This window comes from Ciconia boyciana, chromosome 8 (genome assembly GCF_034638445.1).
Source record: "Ciconia boyciana chromosome 8, ASM3463844v1, whole genome shotgun sequence".
NCBI classification, from domain to species: Eukaryota; Metazoa; Chordata; class Aves; order Ciconiiformes; family Ciconiidae; genus Ciconia; species Ciconia boyciana.
Genome location: NC_132941.1, coordinates 58329954 through 58353610, shown reverse-complemented (window position 1 = coordinate 58353610; position 23657 = coordinate 58329954). Strand labels below are relative to the sequence as shown.

The 23657-nt window shown below is 34.9% G+C and overlaps 1 protein-coding gene across 1 annotated transcript in view; it reads right to left on the bottom strand.

The window, feature by feature from the left end:
* Nucleotides 1–23657, bottom strand: part of ATRNL1 (attractin like 1) — a 536524-nt gene that overhangs the window by 221578 nt on the left and 291289 nt on the right. Inside the window, exon 26 of the mRNA XM_072870268.1 lies at nucleotides 9171–9249. Coding sequence (XP_072726369.1) covers nucleotides 9171–9249 — 79 coding nt within the window. The remainder of the gene's footprint in view (nucleotides 1–9170; nucleotides 9250–23657) is intronic.

Below are 23657 nucleotides of genomic sequence, written 5' to 3'. Positions count from 1 at the left end.
AACTGTAAATAAACAGAACTTTAGGTAGAAAGGAAGAGCAGAATAAGAGAGAGGAACTATATATGTATTCTAGGCTTGGACTTTTAGTTGCTTCCCTGCTCTTTGGAGGAAGGACAATTCTGACTTAGTTTCCTTTATGCTTCCCCTGTTGCAGGTGACTCAACTGGGCCAAAGTTGTCTACCCAGTGCCACTAAAATTGCTCTTAACTCTGAGAAAAGCTAAGGAGGAACTAAAGAGGAATATTTGCATTTCCTTCAAAGAGCTCTTACTGTAAACCCTCAAGCCTTTTCACTCTCTCTTCATAGCAGAGTTCTTCCAAGTTTCTAAGCATTTTTGTTGTTTACACCTAAATCCACTCACTTCTTTCTTACAGGGCTTTGGGGAATGGGAGGTTTGCTAGTGTTTTAATAGGGGAAAAAAATTGACACTATACTGCAAACACTGAGGAAATGCAGATGTAAAGTCAAGTCTTACCACTTTGGGCCAATATTCAACACCTGCTCTTTTGTTTTTGTTAAAAGAAAAAAATGAATCATCTATTTTGGTGCAATCCTCTTTATTTACAAAGAACATATTCACTGTCCTGATTCCTTTAACATTGTGGAAACAAATCCAGACGATTTTTCTTCTTGGAAATTCAAAAGAAGTTATCTGGCTTCTTCCCAGGGCCCCACTAAGGATTGCCTTTCTCACTGTCTGCTGCTTTTTGCTGACAGGTAGTTTGCTAAAAATTCTCCTAATGCTCTTATGTTTACAACCAGTCCCATGGAAACCTCTCAGACCTTACAGCTTAAAGGCTCCTTTAGGCTCTGCCAAGTGGCCAGTTGCCTCAGGCAGTCTTTTTCATTTTGGCCAGTTCCCTCTTCCTCTTAAATAACTTGAATTTTACCTTCCTGTTAGCTTGAAAGCTTAACTTAGTACACTTGCCAGATTTAACCAGGCCTGTGACAGATAGCAGGAATTAATATAGTCCATTATAACATAAATGTTATCTCCAGCAGTATTTTATACTAATATTTAGAAATCTCAACTTTGATAATAAATTCTACTGAAGAGAATACCGCAACTATTAATTTTAAAGTACTGTTATCAGCACTAATAACTACATTCAAGCTTCCTTCTATGCATACACCCAGGAATCACATATAATGAAATTAATTTGTTTTGATTATTGCCTGTTGGGATTCTTCAGGCTAACTACACCATGTAAATGTAAGAAGAAATTTTGGTTATTATGTTAAGAAAAGCGAACAATTTTCTTCTCCGGTCATATGTAGATATAATTAAAGCACCTACTTAGTTTATGTTTTCCCTCATTTATTTATTTTTTTAATAAAGAGAAGTAGCCCACAATTTTCCTTGCAAAATCTATTGTCATCTGTTATCTTCTTTACCTTCTGAATTTTTGTGGAATGAAGAAAGAGACCCATCTGTTAGCAAGTTTTCATAAATGCCTTTTGTTAGCTAAAAGTGGGTGTTTTATCTGCACACACACATTGATTTCCAGTGTCTTTTACATGTACTTTTTGAAAAAAACATGTTTACATGTACTCACTTTAAGAAAAAAAGGACTAGAGGTACTAGAGATAGGAACGAATTTTCATAGCTCAGTGTAGCTATGAAATAGTCATCCTTGAATAGCTGATTTGGCTTTATTTGTTTCTGTTCCAACTTTGGTCACCAGAAAAGGTAAAGCCAAAAGCCAGCTCTCTACTTCCAATGTACAGATTTTTTTCAGCATCAATTAAAAAAAAAGTAAGAAAGAAAAAAATAATATCCTGCCGATTATCCTGCTAAAGAATATGGTAGTACAATGTATAAGAAAATTATATATCTATATGAGTTTTAAAGAAGGACAACTTCAAGAGACAAGATAAAGTATAGTATAATATAATGTTCTTCAATCCTCCTTTGGACAGGATGATTTTAAGATGAAACTGATAAACTTGTGGAAGGGAGGGTCTGCAAAGAAAACCAGATCACTACTTTTTGCCTTAGGACATATTCAACCCATGGTTCAAGGTTTCCATTGTCTACCTGTAGTGTTTTCGAAGGAATGCTTTCACTTGATGCCTAATTTGGCTTCTGTTTTTATCTCTGCCTCCCCGGTGATTTTCTTAGTATAGTTAATTTCCTCCAGTCTACATACTACTTTAACACTATTCCAGTACCATCTGCTTCCTTAGGCCATGCCATCCCCCCAAAGGGCACAGAACTTTAGAACTGTGTGACCCAAACAAAACTTGGGTCAACTCTATGCAGTCAGGTCATGGTGAATTCCTACTGAAGATGGCAATTCATAAGCAGAGTTGACACAGGACAGCTAGGATTACTTCCTGGGATAAATGCCTCTGGCAGGAGATACATAGCTCTCAATAACTAAGACGAGCTCTTCAATCTCATGCCCCTAGTCTTATGATAATTGTTCATGGAAGCCTCTTAACACTGTATGATGTTTTGAGATATCTGCATTAGATCAACTTTGTTTAACTCACCCCCCAAAGTAAAATCTTTCCAATATAATATTGAGTCTGCCACTGGTACCATTTAATACTTCTCTTTACAGAGAATAAGCATGATGTGAGCAGTGCTAATATAGGAATCAAGCAGATGCTTATTTTTATGAAGAGACAGTATTCTAAATACAAGTTGAATTTTACAAAATTAAAGCAAAGATCAACTCTCATTATAGGAGATTTGACTCACTGAGTTATTTATATCATTAACAACAAGTCAGCCCCCCACAAGTACCAGAGTATGAAGTGAACACTGAAAAAATTGGGTGGGATGACTTGTCATTTGGAGGTGTCTCTTATACTGACTGCAGAGGGAGTCCTGAGACAAGATCTAGTGTCAGCTAACTAGGTATACCACTTGAAAGGTTCATTCATAGAGGAACCTAAATTTTAGGTTGGAGAAATGCAGAAAACATCAGCCTAAAATAAATGCCCCGGTTATCCTCAATAATATCCTCAAAACTAGATCCACAGTTGAAATAAGCAGTCATAGCTCTATTGATTTCAGAAGAGCTTGTGCAATATAACAAGTTGAGATTCTGGTCCTATGAATAGCTCCTTTGACTTCAGTAGGATTACTCACACAGTCTATGAGTAAGTACATATAGATGTGTAAGATATTTGCTAAGCAACCGACAAGAAGCTACCAGAAAAGTGATCTGTGAGGTTAACAGCTTTTAAACGTAAAGCATATAATCCTGTAGACACCTACACACATTAACAATATTACGCATCGGGGTACTTTAATGATATATATTAACATTTCTTGGTTTCCTTACAACTATTTTTGGTGGTCCCTTGTCCACATTAAGACATATAGATGAACCAAAATATTCCTTTTGCTCCTTCATTTGTTGTTCAAGAACACACCACATTCTATGCATATTAATATTCCTAAACTAAACATGTTACATTCCATAAACAATATTACATACACCAAAAGCCATTATCGCCTTTTCTAAAAGGAATACTTTAAAAATGCAAGTGTCATTACAATATAAAGTAAAAAAGCTCTAGCTGAAATTCACATATTGTCTACTTTCATTAGTACTATCGACATAACTGAACTTTCTTGTTCTTATTAGGGTTACCATAGAAATGAGCCTAGAGCTATTACATGAATTGTTACTGTTATTAAGAAGCAGTCTATTTCAGTTTCATTTGTGTGTTTTTAAGAATCTTTGAATATTCAAGAGAATAAAACTACCTTGATATTAAAATTAAGGTTAGAAAGGTGGGGGGGGGGGGTTAAACAAACATAAGCTTATTTAATAAAATGAAGCAATAAATTGTGTGGCACCCACACTGTATAAAGCAAGCATTCTCTATAATTCCATGTTTTTATGCTTGTATATGCTATTCTTTCAGACAGGCAAATGGTGCACAGCTGACTGTATAATGAAATGCTATATATAAATATGAAAACTCCAATAAAGGAATGATATTAACCTTTAAAGTTAGGCAAGCACTTTACACATATAATACCATGCTTTCAAACATTTTTGCATAAATGTGCAATCATGCATTACTTCCTCATCTCTCAAGAGACTTATAGTGTATTACGTGAGGAAATAATATTCTAAGTCATCTTTTTAAGATATGTAAGCTCTTTCTAGTGTGTAATTATAATAATATGTAAAAAAGAGATTTTCATAAGAAAATATGTAAAACTGCATTTTAATTAATTGACTAATCCAATATACACAAATGTATGTACTGACACATGACACATTGGCACATTAATGTATTTTGTGTGTGTCTGCATGGCAGGAGGAAGAGTGCGCCAGTACGGACATCAGCGATTGCATGATTCTGGATTAAAGGTAACAATTCTTTAGAACATGTGGCTGAATGAATAGTACAAAGGGTATCTGAGCAGCAAATGCTTTACCTTATGAAGGGCAAATACTTTGCTAAAATACCTGAACTAGGAGCTGTGTGGTTTATAATCCCATCTGTATGAGCTTTGTTAGTGACCTCAGTGTAATCTTGTCAGCAAAAAGAAAAGTTCGACACACTATTAATAAGAAATCATTTGGATGCAAATTTTATCTGCAGTGTGGTACCTTTCAATCAGAAGTTCATGAAACAAAACCTTTGAGCCACTACAAAACTGGCAGGCAACCTATCAAGCTTTTCAGTAAAGTGATTTATGAACAGATTCTCTTTTACCCATTCTCAACAGAAGATTGAATGAATACTTTAGATATGAAACATGCAGAGACAACAAATAATATTCTCTTCAATTTTCTTATTTAGTAAATCTGGGTGATATATCTTTTTTTTGTATAAAGAAGGAAAACAGAGTCAGATTGAAACTTCATGGATGGGCTCTTGGGTGAATTCTGGGTATAAAATGCAAGAGGCCTAACAAATCTTTTGGGACAAAATGACAGCTCTCAGTTTTTCATCCAGTGAACTAACAAGTGAAATTTCACCAAGAAAGGTACTGGTAGAAAGATTTGTGAATCTTTGGAGGAAAAAGAAGGATGAGAGATTAAAACCTAGAGTACATATCTGATATTTTTACGGAGTATAAGACTCTTCTAAAAAATGCTTTGCTGCTCCTAAACTTTGCAATACTTAGGAACTCTTTTAACTTATTTGACAAACAAGTATATCTTGCCTTTTGTCTACTCCTACATGAATTTCCATGCTTGCCTGCAAATGCTATCCTGCTCTGTAAGTAGGAATTTGAGGTTTGGTACCCATGAGAATGTTTCCAGTTCCCTCTGGTTTGTTTCTCTAGAAAGATAATGCCATAAGAATAATGCTTTGGAAATAATCTCATAATATTCTGTATTATTCCTTTCAAGGATCAAGCTCTCTCAGATGAGCAATATTTCACTATCTTACTTCAGCCTTTCTTAAAAACCTTTTCTTAAATGTCACGGATCCATGGGAGGGATGGGTGGGGGAAGGTGTCAAGTGATGCCAGGCAGGAGGTTGTTCATGTTCTCCTGCTCAAAGTTTCATTGATCTTTTTGGAACTATGAAATAAAAGAATGATACTTCCCATTTTCTTTCAGTGCAGAAGGTGAATAACTTTGATGGTATAAGGTGAGAGAGAGTCTATCTGCTGTTTCTTGCTCTTTCAGAAGGCAGGAAAGGAGAGAAGAAGCTCAGCTATGAGTTAAAGTATAAATATAGATGTTCAAAAAGCCTTAGATAAAGTATATCTTAAGAGGCAGCAATGTAAGTAAGAAAAAGATGAGAACCGAAATTTCATTATGAGTAAAAAAAATTACCAAAACTCAAGGACTTGGCTTAGGGAAAAATTATTTCAACTAATTACATCAAAAGACCAATAGATATGGGAAAAGTGAAGTTAAATTCAGTGTTGACAAACAGCAGTTAAGGTCTTTTAGAAGACACAATATATTTATTTATTTTCATATACATATAATAGCTTCTTACATGTACATATAACAGAGCCTAAATTCAAATGAACTGCTCAGTAAGATTTGGGCAGTGTTCTGTGCAGTGGAAAGCAAATATTTGCTTGATGAGCAATGAATTAGGAAAGAAACTGGAGAGAAAATTTCTAAATTCATGGGAAAATTGAGACATTCCCACTACACAATGCAAACAACTTGCTCTTGCTATGTATTGGATTGAGGCCATGCTACATTCAATTTGGAATCACTAATGACCCAATTTAGCCAAGCATTAAAGTCAGAAGGCAAAAAAGGACAAAGTTTTGAATTTTTAGCCACATATAGAAGTCTACAAAAACTTCAGAAAATTATTTGCTTACCTCAACAGCCTGATAAAATTCATTACTAAAAGAGCACAAGGACTGGATATTAAAGTTTCTCCTCCTCTAGGGGAAAACAGACTGGGATGAACAATAAATGGATGAATAGCTATTAACAGCATGTTTTTTCATATTTGTTTGTGTTCTTGTTATATTTCACTTCTTACTGTAGTTTGTGTCCATATTGAAAGTAACATCTAAAGAGTCAAACAGTTGTGTCTTTCAAGAATGGTGAAAGAGATGGAAAGCTCATCTGCCTAAATGGGTGAGCTTTAAAAGTAGGTACTTCAGAATTATTTTCAACAATAGATTGCCATCTACTTGTATGTTATTCATAGAATTTATTTGTAACACTTCATTCCAAAACCTTACAAAAAATGCTACCTATAACAACAAGTTCTCTGATCTAGATTAAAAGGAAATATTATGTGGAGTGTTATCGAAAAATTGTATTTGACATGAACTGCTGCTGATGTGCAATAGCAGATTGAAAATAAAGGAGATTTGCTTAAAAATTTACAATTCATAATGCTACCACACTCCAGGTAGTTTCACACCTCATTTAAAATAGGAAAAAATACAGACTCATGTAATTTTGAAATTAAACAAGCAACATTTCTGAATGAGAGACAACTAAGTTTCTCTAGTTATATTCAAGGAAAACCAAGGATCAGAACTGAAGCATGGACCTCAGAGAGTTTTAATCCAGTTGCCAAGTATTTCTTTCTATTTAACTCTTCCAAAGAAGCTGATTTATGTTTATGTTGTATTTATCAGTCAGCTTATTTGAGGTTTCATACAGTCTTAGAAATGTTTTTGATGACATTAGGAAAATAAAACTTGGAAAACTTCAAAAACTTTTAATATGAGAATGTGTTCTTTATAGGATGACGCCTACAGACTACATTAAAAATACTATATTTCAAACCTCTAAGAGAGTAACCACGGAAAACAGATCACACCCCCTAGATCTGTAAACTCATGTGTTCATATTTGTTCTTAAACATGTCAATAAAACAACCTTATTAACATGAGAAATGAAATCAAATAATTGCTACATTCCATCGCAATACAATTTTGCACATAACTATCAATGAGTTAAGCATTGAGATGAATTCAAATGAATATTAACAAGTTGAATAGAATACTGCAGTTTAAAGTAACTTTCATCTGTATTTTGCAAGTAATAATGAATATATGAGCACTTGCCCTTAAATGGAGAATAAGCTTAATAATATTCACCTGAATAAAAAAATACCTAAATGAAATAACTACGATAATAGACATTTTTCTTTGTAGCATCAGTTCAAAGCTAAAGCTGGGCATTAGTACGCTATAATTTCAGTGAAGGAAAATTTAAGTGCTAGTTACCTGGCACTTTAAAGCATATATAAATTCACTGTAGATCTACAGTTAAAAACAAAAATGTTATTTAAACACTCATGGTGCCAGTATACTAAGAAAACTTAATTAACTAGAGAAAGACTGGGCTTTTTTAAAAATCTAGATTACAGTACCATTAAGCAAGTGCTGTTTCCAAAAATTATCAAGATTAGAAGCTTCAAGGGGAAAAAATCACTGTCTAAAAATTATACATCTTATTTATAAGAACAAAATTAAATATGGCAACTATCAGTATACATCATCTGAATCATGCTATATACATGTAGCAGTATACATAACCTAAGTTAAATCTCATATAAGTTTAATCATTTGTTAAACAGGTAAGAACAAATATTTGGGACAAATTTTCCAACACTGGTATAACGATTTAGACAACAAAAGAATAAAGTAACCTTATGCATGAGTATTTATGGAAGAGCTTCAATTGTGCCATGGTTTTAATTACAGAATTACTGATATTAATAAAGATAGAATTTTGCTTAGAATAAAAAAAAAAAGTATAAGCTCTTTGCAGAGAGGGTTGTCTCCTACTATATGTTCCAATAACTGTTGATAACAACACAGCCTAAGTCACAGCATCAAATAGCTTCCTAGAAATTTTGCGATGCTACACTATGATTCTCTGTGTTCACTCAACTTACCAATGTTTTTGCATTACTATTTTGAGACTTTTGAGAATATTGGGATGTAGTAAACACAGTATAACCAGCTGGTCAAAAGAGGTGATTATCCCTCTGTATTTAGCATTGTGCAGCCTCACCTTGAGTATTGTGTCCAGATCTGTTAGGAAGTTGAATGCGTCCAGAGGAGGGCAACGAAGCTGGTGAAAGGGCTGGAAGGAATGTCCCATGAGGAGTGGCTAAGGACTCTGGGGTTGTCTAGTTTGGAGAAAAGGAGGCTGAGGAGCGGCCTCATTGGTCTCTACAGCTTCCTGAGGAGGGGAAGTGGAGAGGGAGGTGCTGATCTCCCTGGTACCCAGTAACAGGATGTGTGGGAATGGTTCAAAGCTGCTTCAGGGGAGGTTCAGACTAGATATTAAGAAACATTTCTGTACTGAGAGGGTGGTCAAACAGGGAACAGGCTTCCTAGAGAGGTGGTCAATGCCCCAAGCCTGTCAGTGTTCAAGAGGCCTTTGGACAATGCCCTTAAGAACATGCTTTAACTTTTGGTCAGCCCTGAAGTGGCCAGGCTAGATGACTGTTGTAGGTCCCTTCCAACTGAAATATTCTATTCTATTCTGTTCTATTCTATTCTATTCTAAATATTCCACCATAAAGAAAATCTAGCTTTCTGCAACCTAGTGCTGCAATTTCTTTAATTTTTGACAGGAGGAAGAAACAAAGTTTTCTTCTTTAGCATAAAAAGTCCAGGGTAGAAAAAAAAATGTTTTAAATTGTGTATACAGGAGGAAGTGGAGGTGTGATTGTTCATCAAAGCTCTCAATTTAGTCTGAAAGATAAAGCTACCACAATAATCTTAAAGTTATTGATACCTCTCTCCGTCGAGAAGCCCAACAGGTTTGTTTGATTTTCCAAACGACAGCGGCTACCAGCAGTAAGGATAAGAAACAACTGCAATTACAAAAAAAAAAAATAATAATTGTAACATAATGATCTGAGAAAGCTTATGTTTTTAGGGTATCAAAGGTAACAAAAATACATTTAAGAGTGGAAAAAAAACCACAAAAATAGAGGAAAACTAAACTCTACCAGATGACAAACAACAGACAACCATCCAAGTTCAAAGTCAAAAGAGAATGCACATCTCTGATGCTGTGGTTGTCTCCATAAAATGCTATTACTCTCTCCATTAGCATGGGATAAGCTCCATTACAACTGTCCATATACCCACAACAGTCTCAACAATTATGCACTGCATGTTCCACATTCAGAAGATGGAAAAAGAGGATGAACTGTAGCAAAACAATGATACTAATTTATACTTCTCTTGGTTTGTGAATTCTGAATAATTTCCTGGGATGCAGGAACAATAACTGTGCAGGGAGTATAATTAGTTTGAGGAACCAGGTTTGCACATGACAATAGGTCTGTTTTATCAAATCGAGTATTTCTATAGTGAATCACCCAGGGAAAACATCCCAAAGAACATTACCACGTTATAGTCCCAAAGACACAACAGAACAAGAAAAAAAAAAAATCAAAATTATTAAACTTCTGCAGTTCACAATCAGAGCACATGCCTTCTCTCTTGCTCCCATATTTTTGTATTTGTAACATTTAGTCCATAAAGGATTTTGGTAGAAAGATCATTGAACTCTCAACCTCTTTTAGTTAATTTCTGGATACTGACAAAAGGCTTCTAAAGTTGACACCTAATGTAAGCAGTCAGAACATCTTATAATTTATTTAGACAGATTTTTATAAAAATATCTGGGTTTTCTAGTTGTGTGAAGAACTTTCAGTCATGTTAGCACATCTGCTGAGCACAGTGTTTGCAATTAATACAACCCTGGAACTATTGAACTATACTAGTCATCCTTTTTTTTTTTTTTTGTCAAAAAGCTTCAAAATGTATTCTTTAACTAATATGAGAAATACCAAGAACTCCCCAAAGTAGTACAGTTCAGTGGAGTACTGTGCATAAATGCAAAATATAATCATTATCCATGCAGTAACACCAATGTTTCCCTGTATCATGCTGTAAACAGAACTGAAATTATGACCTAGAAGATACAACTCCAGAAATAACAGTTCATGGCATTCAATATTTATCCAGAATATGGAGACTATTCGAAAACAGTTTATGGCAACTGTAGTTTAATGTCACTATTAAGGTAATGGAATGAAAGCACCCAATCATTCCTTGGTCTGCAAGCAACAGAATCAGCTGTACCACTGAATATTTAACAACAAAAAGTACCGTTGCTCTATGTTCAGAATTCACTCTCCATAACACAAGCTCTCCTTGACGGTTAAAGTAATACAAATCGATATGCCTTTCTATCAGCATCTTATCCACTTAAAACTCTTTTCACTATGAGCTTTCAAAATTCTTTTTTATCAATTTCTTCTTTGAACACCCTTGAGAAAGCCTGCCAGAATGAGATCAAGTTTGAAAGAGAAGAGTAACAAATATATAAAGTGGTTTGGGCATAGAATGCTCAATTAAAATTAACGGCTTGATTTGTTACTTAAGAGACTTAATTCTGTCTGTTTAGCTCCAAGAAGGCTGATAGTTCTGAACCTGAATGGAAAAAATTGTTAAAGGACCTGTTTCTAGATGCAAAATTTGACTTTCCTCTTAACAGCTAATGTCAACCAGCAGGATTTTTTAGCAGTTTTTTAATGTTCTTTGGGACTTAGGGATTTTTACGCAAAGGAAGATATATTCTCCCTCTCTCCTTGTAGGGCCATTTTAAATACCGGGTTGAGCTTGTATTGGTTCTTGGCACAGATTCTTTAAAAAACAAAGGTATTTGGAATTTTGATTGGTTCTGATCAATGGATCAGAACAGTTCAGCATATCTAAGAATCATTCTACCAATAGAAAATTGTTGGAAGAGTCAACAATCTGTAATAAAAAGATGTGAGAGGGTAAGTGCTGGTTCAAGAACCTTAGGGAATTCAGAAGATAAATCTCAACCTTACACTTTAATGAATCTCAATGCAAATCATCTTTCTACATGGGAACTAATGCAGTAAGAACATTTTAATTGATACACCATTTTATTAGCACAGTATTTCGTACTAGAAGAGTTTCTCTTAAGAGTTTTTAATGACAAAATATCCAAATAGCACAAAGAATGTTATGACAGAAACTGACATCAGAGAACGTTCACCATTTTGTTTAATGCATCACTCCAGTTGATGCACTGATTTAACTTTTTAAAATTTGTATTTGGCTGTCTCCCTTTCTCCAGTCTCCTTTGAAAGCAAGCACAAGTTGACTATGAATTTAAATTTGGTGTCTAGAAAAAAGCAGAACAAAAAAACCCTCTGACAACCAGAATAAATCCACTTTTGCAGCAACATCTTTTCAGGTTTTTAAGCCAATAGCTGCTTACCAATACTATTTCCCAGAAATGTTTTCCCTACCATATTCTGTACTGTCTAGCTAGTAACTGCAACAGATGCTTAGGGGCAACATCAGAGTACTGACATGTTGCTATAAATCAGCATGCTGTGCATGAAGTAAGGGTAAGCCATCTCACTTACTCTTCTCCTCTACAGTTCTTCCAAAAAAATAAATTAGGGAAACATCAGCAACTCTGTTTAGAATTATGAACTCAAAGCTTCTGGAATTTGAAAAAGATTAATACATTAAAGAGAGCTGGACGCAAGAAACCAAGAGAGCCTTGCACTGTACAACTACTTCATTATGACCAAGAATGGAATCTCTTTCCTTAGAAAATTCTATCCTTCACATTTATTAATTTCTTGAACAATTTGCTTAAGCTAGTAGACAAAAAAAACTTGAGCGTTCTGGCTGAAAAACCTCAGCCAAATTGCTTCTGTACATCAATGGAGCTGGGTCACACATTGAACTTTTCTGTCATCAGTCAAAACATCATTAAGTTTACGTGCAAAGTGAAAATCAGAAACAAGTCTTTAAAGACACACCCATAAAATAATATAATGATTGGAAATTACAGCATTGATAATGTGAAAAGTTTACTTAACACTTTTGTATGCTCTTTTATTGGGAAGTAAACATGAAATATTTGACTTTCTTCTCTGTATTTTTAATATAAATAATCAGAAGGAAAAAAAAGGAAAAAAATCATAATTCATGTTAACGAAGAGAAGAAAGACATGGAAAATAGATTTTTTCAAACTAACCTGGTTCCAGGCTGTGGTGAGATAATAGCCTTGGTTTATTTAGGGCAATAAAAATTAAAGCTGACTGCAAAGGATCTCACAATATTGAGTGACTTGGCAATAAAATAAGACAATGAAATTCAGTGCCAATGAACTGAAGGCAATGTGCACAAGAAAAAAAAAAATCTCTAACTACAAATACACAATGATAGGTTCTAAATTAGCAATTACCACTCAAGAAAATGGTCTTGAAGTCATTGCAGATAGTTCTTTGAACATATCAACTGAATGTTTAGTGGCAGTCAAAACAGCAAATAGGGTGTTAGGAGAGATTAGAAAAGGAATAAAGAACAAAATAGAAAGCATTGGGATGCCAGTGCATAAATCTATAGGATGTCTGTATCTTGAAGCACCCATCACCTCATCTCAAAAACATAAAATCAAACTAAAAACGTATGAAGGAGTACAGTCCCCTTGGCTAGAGGAATGGAATGGTAGTAGAAATAAGCTCTTTTTGGTTTTGAAACAATAGGGAGTTGAAAGGAGACATGATAAAGACATTAACATCATAGGGAAACAGTATAACAGCAGGACAAGTATAGATGGATGCTCTCCAATCCCCCGGTATATTTTTAGCTCCTTCTTGAGCCAGAGATATAAGAGAAGAAAGCACAATCACAAATAGTGTAGCAAAACAGAGATCAGTGCAGTACAAAATAAATTAATTAAAAATTGGCCAGCTGACTGCTAAAAAAGAAATTGTCAGAAGGGGACCAACATCAGAAAAGGAAATTTCTCAATCAGTTTGCAAGGTTCCCAGAGTATCAGATCCAGTCAGTTTTGATGAGACTGATATATAACAGCTGAGAGGTCTATGTATGACACAAAGACTGAAAAAAAAAAAAGGTAATGGTAATGAGGACAAAGAAATCATACAGTGTGCCAATTGGTCAATTGTACTTATTTCAGCAATTTTTTAAATTTTTTTTTTTTTTTTAAACACAATGACTGCTAAGTTGTATTTACAAGGACGAGGAATCAAGGCCTCATTTACAGAACAAAGGATATGTATTCCCCTGGGAATGAAGCATTTCCCAAAATAATTGAGAGATCAGTATGGATGACCAACTCAGTATGAATTGCTGCTGGGATGCTGAAATAAAAAGGATTAAAACAACCTTAAATACTCAGGTGCTCAGTAGTAAGCAGCACTTGGGAGATGAATTTATAACTCTACAAGGTATTGTCAAAACAGATACTATCAGACTTGTTCTTGAAATTCTGGTATTTCCATTTTTTTAAAGTAGGTTGGAAACATGGAGAGAATAGAGAGAAGAATCACAAAAAATATTCAAAGGTTGGAGAAAGTATTTTACTGACAGTGATTTAGCAAGCTCAATCATTTCACTTTTCAAAAAGATCAAGTGGTGACTTGCCTACAGTGTTTATGAGTTTCCATAGGGAGAGAATACCAAGGCTCTCATTCATCTGGCACAGAAACGCATGGTAAGAAAAAATGGCTGGAAGCAGACACATTTGAATTAAACTCAGACATTATTATGATTTATTTTCTGTATCACAAAATAAGGTTACATATACTGAAAAAAAGAAGATTTGACTATGCTGCAATGACCAGATAATCTAAGATACAGAAAAATGGATGGATGGTTAAACAGGGAGTACAAAAAATAAATGTGCTTACACAGACTCGTCCACATGGTCATAGATTTGGTCCACCATTTCTGACTCTCTAGTTGAGACTCTGAATGACATCGAATAAACAGATAAATGCCTTTGCAATGCAGATGGCTTATGAAACACTGACCCAGAGTACAGAGTGAATGACTTTCTGCACTTACAAGTGTAAATCTTCCCCATAAGACAATTATCATGCTAAGACACACTTAAAGCCACAGCAGCCCAAGCATTATCAGGATTTTGTAGTCTCTAGAACAAAGAAATGATCTGCCAGAAGATAATGACATAGCTTTCCACAGTTGCCCCTTCAAACCATGTGGAACAAAATAGGGGGAAACACTAAAAAAGCATGCTTGAAAACAAGCAATTTGTCACCAGCGGTGTGTATTACAGGCTGATTGAAAGTGATCGTCTTAGTATTAAGTAGGAGACAATAAACAATTAGAGAATGGATGAACTGGAGAGGAAGCCCTGAATATAAGTAGTTTATGTCCAGTGCAGCAGAGGGAAGTGGCCAAGGAAGGACTGCAAGGGAACAACAGGGTCTAGTAGTAAGGTCTAGGCCAGACAGATGATCTTCCCAGAAGGGCTCTAGGTACTACGAAAAGAGAAATACTGACTTAATAGAACACAGAAAAGGAATAATTGCTGCCCGCATAACTATTTTTGCAATGTACAGAGTAAATTTTTAACTTACAGAGGTCATATTTAGACATATTTAGTGCAGTTCACAGACCTGGCTGAGGAGTGAGAGGGCAGCGTTTTCTGTAACTGAGAAACCATTTTCTGTGTGTGTGATTAGGAGGCAGACTAAAAACTAAGATTAATTGCTAGCACAAACCGTAAAGGGAATTAGTGGATATGTTGCTGCTTGGTATCTGCAAATTGAAACGAAACCTGTAGATCATCTTTCAACAATCTCAAATTGCAGGGATAAATACAGGGCAAAATCTGTGAAATGTAATGGCCAGTGTGGTTGGACTAGATGAACTAATGACACATTTGCGCCTTAAGCTCTATGAATGCATTATAAATACACTATAGAATTCCTTTTGTTTTTCATTACATATTAATGCCTGTAAGTTACATATTATATCAAAAGAGTACTTGTGTTAAAATTAAATAATTTACTTATTTTTGCAGTGGCGTAAAACGAACTATTTCATGAATTAAATATAAATATTTTAAGGGCCAGTATTGTAAATGGAAGGTAAACAGAACAAAACAAAATGTTCCATTCTTCACTCTTTCTTTTCTCATTCTCTTATTATTTAACATGCAAAGAGAAATTAAAATGTCCAAAAATGTATGTAAACATTCATGCATGAATAATTGTTGTTTCTATGATTTTACTTAAGCCACTAATTTGCATAATAATTCAGTATAAATTTCCATATTGGATGAAAGCAAACACTTTTTCAAACTTTAGCTTAAATCTAGTATACTTTTAATTCTATTAAAATTAAAAATTCTATGGGATTCTACTTCAAGCACCCGTCACATTTACTCATCTTCCGACAGGGACCGAAGTACAGCAGCTCCACACAGCTGAGCGTGGTGCAGAGTCCTTAAGCTATCCCCAGTTAAGCCCACCTTTGGAGCAGCATACCTGTGGCAGCACAGTTTGTCAAGACTATTCTAACAACTCACTAGAAAACTGATGGTCTGTTAGCTTGACTGCAGCATCACACTAACATTGTTACGGTGTCACCATGCTCAAACACATTTGGTAGACGGGTTCTTAGATTCCTAGGGGTATGCCTGCATTGCTGGTTTAGTCTGGGGCTGGGCTGGGCTTTGGAACGATTCCCCGATTGGCACCACTGTTGTGCTTTGGCTCATGCCGTGGAGCAATCTTGGAGCTCATGAGGTAGAAACTGAACTGGAAGATCTGCAGTGTACATTGCCGACACAAATGGGCTTTCAGTCCATGGAACTACACTAGAGCTAGTCCAAAGCGAAAAAATGACAAGATGCACATAGTGTGGATGTCAGGGCCTCAGCACCATTTTACTCAACAGATGATCTCTTATTTGTCCACACTGCTTACTAATAGAGACATAAGCACCCAAAGTTTACTTTCATAAAGTTATTTAGGTGCATAGCAGTCTCACTGACTGCCTACATGTGTATACTTACACACGTTTTAAAAGCTCCTCCCAAGCCTTTCTTGAAAATAGGAGTTGGGCCACCAAGGTAACTATTGCTTAATTACTTGAACCCTACTGTGCTGAGTGAGACAATAGTTAAATATCCCTCTAGATCCACAAACTTCATGCCCCTTAATCTCACTATCTTTGCCAAGTGCACAAAAACGTAAACTTCATTAAACATCAATCTTAACACTGACCCGACACTGTATTAATGTTTCTCTTTCATACTACCTATAGGGTTTTTTAAACATGAACAAAAAATACTAGTATTCAGTAAAAAAACCCTGATGACAAAAAGCTTTTTAATGTAGATACAAGCAAAGAAAATGAGTCTCTTCTCTAAGTTAATGTTTTTAAATTAATATTGCAAAAGTTTCCTAAGAGATCACATATATTGTTTCTCTAAGAACTGTTTTTCTGACATATTATTTACTATCTTTTTATTGGCAAATAGAGCACATTTTAATTGATATGTTATAAAGCAAGCACAATTCTAAAATAAAAATAATTGAACAATTATTTTTCTAAAACCATGACTTCAAATAGCAATTATTGTCACAGCAATTGATTTCTCTCATTGTACTTGACAAGAACATTGTGTTTATGATTATGATTATGTGCTAGGCTCAGCCATCCTTACTTGTGTTAACTAATATACACATGACAAGCAGCTCCAAAGATTTCAACAGGATTATCTGAAGTACAAAGCACTGTAAACATACTATTAGGAGTCTGATATGTATGAGAGCAGTATAAAATTTTTTATGTTTTTAATGATTAATTAAATTGCTCTGAATCACACAGTTTTACAAACACTGTTATAAGTAGGAATATTTCAATGATTAGCAACTCTGAATGATTCTGGGAATTAAGTGTTACGGTTCCAAATTAAAATGTGTGAAGGAAAGTAGTCTTGCCCAGCGATGGAGTAGGATATGCAGCTTCCACTCCATGGTAATGCAGTGTGTGGGGTCAGGGAAATAAATCTGGGCTGACCCTGCAGAGCCAAGACACATCGGCCAGTAGTGCTTCTTTCCTGGTCTAAGAGAGCTCTGGCTGCCAAAGCCAGTGAAAGACACTGCCTACTAAGCCAGCATTACGATCTAGGTGATTCAGGAATGTCCTTCTCTTATTCTTACTAGTTGTGAGAAATACTACCAGTACCAGCAGTTCCATGCACTGGCTGCACCCCGCTCTCCATTTCTGGAACCGATCAGCTGACAGCTGGGCAACCTTTCCCTCTTCAGATACACATATTTTATCATTGTACATACTTAAATATGGCCGGGCTTTTTTTCCATCAGCCTAGATCTACATCCCATTCTGAGCCAGATTTTTCCTGCCCCTGTTGTTTTAATAAAGCAAGAGCTCCTGAGCTCCAACTTTTCCCCACAGTTTCTCCACAAAATAAAGGAATCCAAGGGAATTTAATTCAACTGTGAACCTTCTAATCTTAAAGCCATATAAAGGGCTCAAGCCCTCAGTTCACACTTTCCTAACTGGAAAGTGAAAGAAATGTCTGAATATGAAGTAAATTATCTACGACGCTATTTAAAACTTCAAGTATTTCCAAAAATCATTTAAATGCAAATTTGTATTTATTTATTTGTCTCCCAGATGAAATTTACACAAGTTAAGCAACACCTTTCAAGTTCATTTGAAACTAATTAAATGGATAATTCTTCTTATCCAGATGACAGTGATTAAAATGCTATTTTTGGATACAGTCCTGAAAACCCATATATTCCCATAAATAAATCTTGCATGAAGTGTCTCATGAAGTCACATAATTGCACCTAAAATTCACTTCTCGCATGTCCACAACTACCAACCTTATAAAAAAAAAAGAATAACAGCTAAAAAGAAAGATATATGGCCTTCTACTAACCTGGTCCTCCCAGGCAGAACTCTACGGTAAGAATTCAAGGTAAAGGATATCCACATTAGATTTGTTTTACTGTGTCATGGTTGATAAACAGGAACAGCATCTGCACAGAGATGCAGTTCATAAAATTACTGACCAAGGCTTAAATGAAGATTTACAAACATTACAAGGGTATAATGTAAATACCTTACCTCATGGATTAAAAAATACATTCATATATGGAGAGTCAACTGAAAGCATTTTTATTTAATATATGCAAAAGATGGTAATAGAAAATCTGTATACCCTTTTCTGCGGTTCACACAGCAAAGTAATTGCCATGAACAGCTCTGTAGGTAAAGAAAACACTAATACATAGTTATTCTAAGGTGAGAAAAGGCTGACAGCGTATACAATAGGGATCAGAATTTAGAATAAATTCAACTGTTAAATGATATAAGCTTTTCTATTTATTTGAGTATTTAACCTGTATTAAAAAAAAAAAAAAAAAAAAAAAAGGAAACCCAAAAGAATAGGTTTCAGTGATTTCAGATTCCTGCATTTCAACACAGTGTTCTTCAATGCCAGCCTAACACCTATCAAGTATCGTCAGTGCAGACTCAAGTTATACCCCAAGGAAACATCAAACCTTTGTGAAGATTTCCACCTAGTATCAGAGCAGTCCTTTTAACTGAGGAGAACAGGAGACAACTTCTAAAGAATTTCCTACTCCCGGTGTAGGAAAATACTACAATTCTTATTTTCATAACATCTGTGTCTTAGAATCATGCACAAACTGAACGCTTCTGCTTGGAAACATGTAACCAGTACTTATCTCACTTAGAAAAAAATAAAGGGAAGAAGGAAGGCTGAGATGGAGCCACAGACAGAGTAACTGGGCTGGTGAGTTAAAATTCAGTTCAGAAAGTATGTCAACACATTCTCTTTCCCTGGCAGATGAGACATTGATCACTGATGATCCCAAGCTTTAGAAATGAAATATTTTCAGAGACAATGGACTGAGGGGGGACTCTATTCCCACATAATAAATTCCTGGTTTTCTGTACGTTAGAATCAGAGAGATTAGATGTTTTTATGAAGCCAAGAGAAGTTTGGCAGATCAGTGTAACAGATCTTTCTACAGAATTTCATCTTCCACAGAGTAGATGGACATGAAGACGAAAATTTATTTATATCTTGGAGGACTATTATTGACTATGGCAGGAAGATTGTAAAGGAATTCCTCAGAAAAAGATCTTATTCCCTGGCCTTATGAAGAAAAATACCTGGGAAATACAGGGATATTGTAACTTATTTTAAAGAAAAGAGCCCTAATAAAATCTCAGACGCAGCCTAGCTTTAAAGACATCACATAACTGCATCACTACACTGTCCACCACAGGAGGCACACTCAGACATGAGCAAAAATTCTTAACTGATTTTTTTTTTTAAATGGCAGATAGTGCTTAAATCTCAGAACCTGACATAACATTTTTGAATCAGTAGTACTCAGGTGGGTGTGGAATTTCATATCCTGTAGCAGTATCTGATCCAAGCATCATTTCTTTTACTGTATGACCTGTGTTACAGCTGTATCTTAAAAAGTATTCAAAGTAAAGCCCCTTTAAGAAATCATCTCCTGTATGGCTACATGCTCAATCTGAAATCCCAAATCAATTTATTCCAACTCCACAAAGGTAGTACTAGCTTTTAGGTGCTTCCTGAACAACTCTAACCTGACTGTGATCATGAGATGATACCGTCGATCTGCTGCAGCTGGATTCTGTTGTATAGTTTGTACCTTTTTTCTTTTTTGAGGATTCTCATTAACTAACCATCAGGCCACCTCTAGCTGCCCAGCCAAACAAAAACCATAAAGTAAGGAAGGACATGTGTGATCCAAGCTCACTATTACTTCCACAAGGTAAGTCTGAATTAACCTAATGACACAATTTTCTAAAATATCCGAGAAGTTTGCACCACAGCCACCTGGACCACTTATGTATGTCCACTGCAACTCCACTCAAAAAATAAGTATACCCGTGTGATATATATGTGAATATATATTTTATATATATAAAAATAAAATAAAATTATGTCGGTATTATAGGAGAAGAATGGAGTTATGGAATGTGATTGTTTTACTGCTTAGATAAATTGCAATATAAACAACAACAACAACAATCAAAGAAAAGTGTATGAGCTGCCTCTACTCAAGTACTTCTACCCAGAACACCGATACTAAACGGGGCAGCACAGTATTCATGGTAGGTAGTCATGGACTGATTCACCCAAACACTGACGCTTAGTAGCACAACGCGTGCCTGTGTATCCAAGAAATTATAAAGAAAGGATTAGATGCACAGGCTGAGATGCTCCAGCTGTTTTGCATGTAGTGTGTAACTTGTTTTGGAAGCAATGAAGATTTATTGTAGTAAAAGATGCTTGTTGCCTTTAGGTGGCCCACTGCCCTGGTAAATGTTTTTGATGGCAGCAGCCTTTCTGCTTTGAAACTGGTTTTGGCAGTGGAGATCTATAGCATTGCGGAAGAGCCAAAATAAAGGTCATGGGCAAATTAAAGCGGTACCCCTGTGCCATGGAGCTTTCTGACTGGTTTCCACAGGACCACTGGATGTTGTGGCACCGAACATTTGGACTGCTCTACTGAAGTTAAGAGAAACACGTGAAAGGGAAATGAGCATTAAAAAACCAGTATACTGCCAAAAGCACGCTGCAAGAAGTCTCTAGTGGAGCACATTTAAAATTACTATTAAAAATGTAAGCAAAATACTTTTGTTGAGGAAGAAGAGCAAAATTAAGTAAAATAATAAACTAAAACTTTAATAATGGTATTAATAAAGCTTCGCAATTTAAGCTCTGAATGCATAACTGAAAACAGGGAGATTAAAGTATCAATGGTATCTACTGCATTTTATATAAATTATGTTTTAAAGTAAGCAGCATCAATGAAATATCAATATAAAACATATTAGTTTATTAGTAAGAACAGCTACCACATCTGTGTAAAATCATTTATTAATATATATTGAATGTAGAAAACCGACTTAATCCTTCATCTCCTGAGGCATAAACTCCTGTAATAGTTTAAAATCATCTCTGACAACTGCTCCTACAAAGCCTGGGTTTATTGGTCTTTGCTGTGCAATGAAACATCAAAACACTTCTTGAAGGTAAGGAAGATTGAAATGCGTCTGAGCAGGGAATTTGTTATTTGCAGGAAAATTATTATGAAAAAAAAAGGTATTGATTTTTTTCATTAAGTACATGTGCCAAAATGTTACAGAGAATGTAGGGTGGTTTTAAATAATTTTATTACATAAAATTATTATTAAAAAGTTACTATATAAAGTATAAATGCACACATACATATTTTATATTTATATTTTCCTACATGCATAATTCATGTATATATACATAAAGCTGTCTTTCCATATTAAATATACCACGAGCCATACCAGAAGCAACTATAGTAACATATGAATGAATGATCAATTATGCGAACAGCCTTTATATACACCTAAAAAGGGAAAAAGGATATAGTGTACATCAGGACACTATTTGGAAGACCAACATTCACATTCCTTTCTGCCAATACAATATCAAAAAAAAGTGAACCATTTAAGAGGACCCTGAAATATATTAGGCAATAAAGGTCTAGATGTGAACTCTAACTCTCCGCAGTTCTTCCTTTCACCTCTTTGAAGCAGCAAATAAAGAAGATTTACAATCAAAGGGGCTTAATCTAACATAAACTGAAATTAATCTCCATAGAATAAATAGAACATCACACCCGTAAAGTGTGATTATGTTTCTTTTACTCATGGAAAAGACTTTCATATTTCATATAATTTTATGGTTTTGCCCTTCATGGGTGAAATACTCTATATTTCTTTCAACAAGTGATATTGTATATAAAAAATCCAGACCCAAAAAAGGGGATGGGGGGGGGAAATCTGTGTCCATTAAACTTGCAGACAAATTATGAACTACAGAATCTAATATCTTCTGCAGTAACTTTCAAGAAGAATTAGAAATTGAATATTTTTTCTATTTAAAAAGAGATGTGCTGTCAATTCAGCTTTTTTGCAATGATTTAGCTGATTTATAATAATAATTTAAAATTTTAATTTAAGGGAGAAAAAGACTCATTTATTCTAAATACGGTCAATTAGTGAATTTGGGGAAGGAGGACTGCCAACCAATGCCCCATTTCAGCAGCCTTCCAAACCAAAAGATTCACATTATTTTAAGATTTTTTTTTATGCTTTCCTCTCATTCTTTTTTTTCACTGCACTGTTTCTCTAGTGCAGATGTTATCTTTTGATAATAAATCACAGAAATATAAAATACACTTAGAGAGCCACCAAGCCATGTCAGCATTGTTTACCGTATTAGACTCAAATATAATCAAGAAATGTAATAAATTGTTAAAGGATTTTTCCCTTCATTATTTAATATTTCCAATACCTTTTCCAAAGAGGCAAATATATTTGAAGTGGTAGGTGTAAAAAAGTCATAAATCTCCTTATTGAATGCCCTATTAACATGACAATTTCCTGAAGACAGAGAAAGGATTTTTAGATATCCAAGCCAAAGAAGCATCATTATTGTTCTGTAATTGCACTATATAAAGAATACAAAACCCCTGATACCCCCTCAACCTGATATTTATAATTTCAACTGAAAAGACTCAAGACACATAAGAAATATCATTTTGAAACTGTAGAGGGTTTTCCTAAAATATCACAAAAAATTGAAAACATATAAAAGCAATTGTGTTATGAAACATAATTGGGCCATATATGCAGATTAAATTCAGATTTAAAAATATAAATAGATGATGTAACTACTTTTTAATGTGTAATTTTTAGTGCGGTTTTTGGAGTCCACAGCAGAGTTTCCATAATTTTGCTTCTTATTGACAAAATGTAGCCCCCTCTCCCCATTGAACCCCAATAAATAAATTAAACCCAAAATCTTCCACACAAAATGCTTCATTTGGTACCAGGAAATTTTACTGGAATACTTTTACTAATAGTCCATTAAAAAAGCTCATTAGATGAAGTCCTTTGAATTCAGATGTCTCTTCTCAAAAGTAAATAATTAAATTTAATATTTTAGTATCTATGAAATCCACAGCATAACACAGTCTAGTACTTTTCTGTCTTTCTGTGATTTATTACAACTGAACACAAGGACTCTGAATATTTCTCTACTCCCATAAACAGATTGCTCGTTTCTTCCATGCCACTCACTTCACAGCCTGCCGTACCGGCTGCGTCTGCAAAGACAGACTGGCAGAGTGCTTGAGAAAGCTGCTTGTCACTTGCTATAACAGACAATGACATTATTGCCTAAAGGAAAACCCTACTATTTTCTACTTCCTTTATTTTTTGTTATTATTTATCTTCATCAGCTTTCGCCCCACTTCACTATATACTTACATCTGGAAACAAACTTCTGAA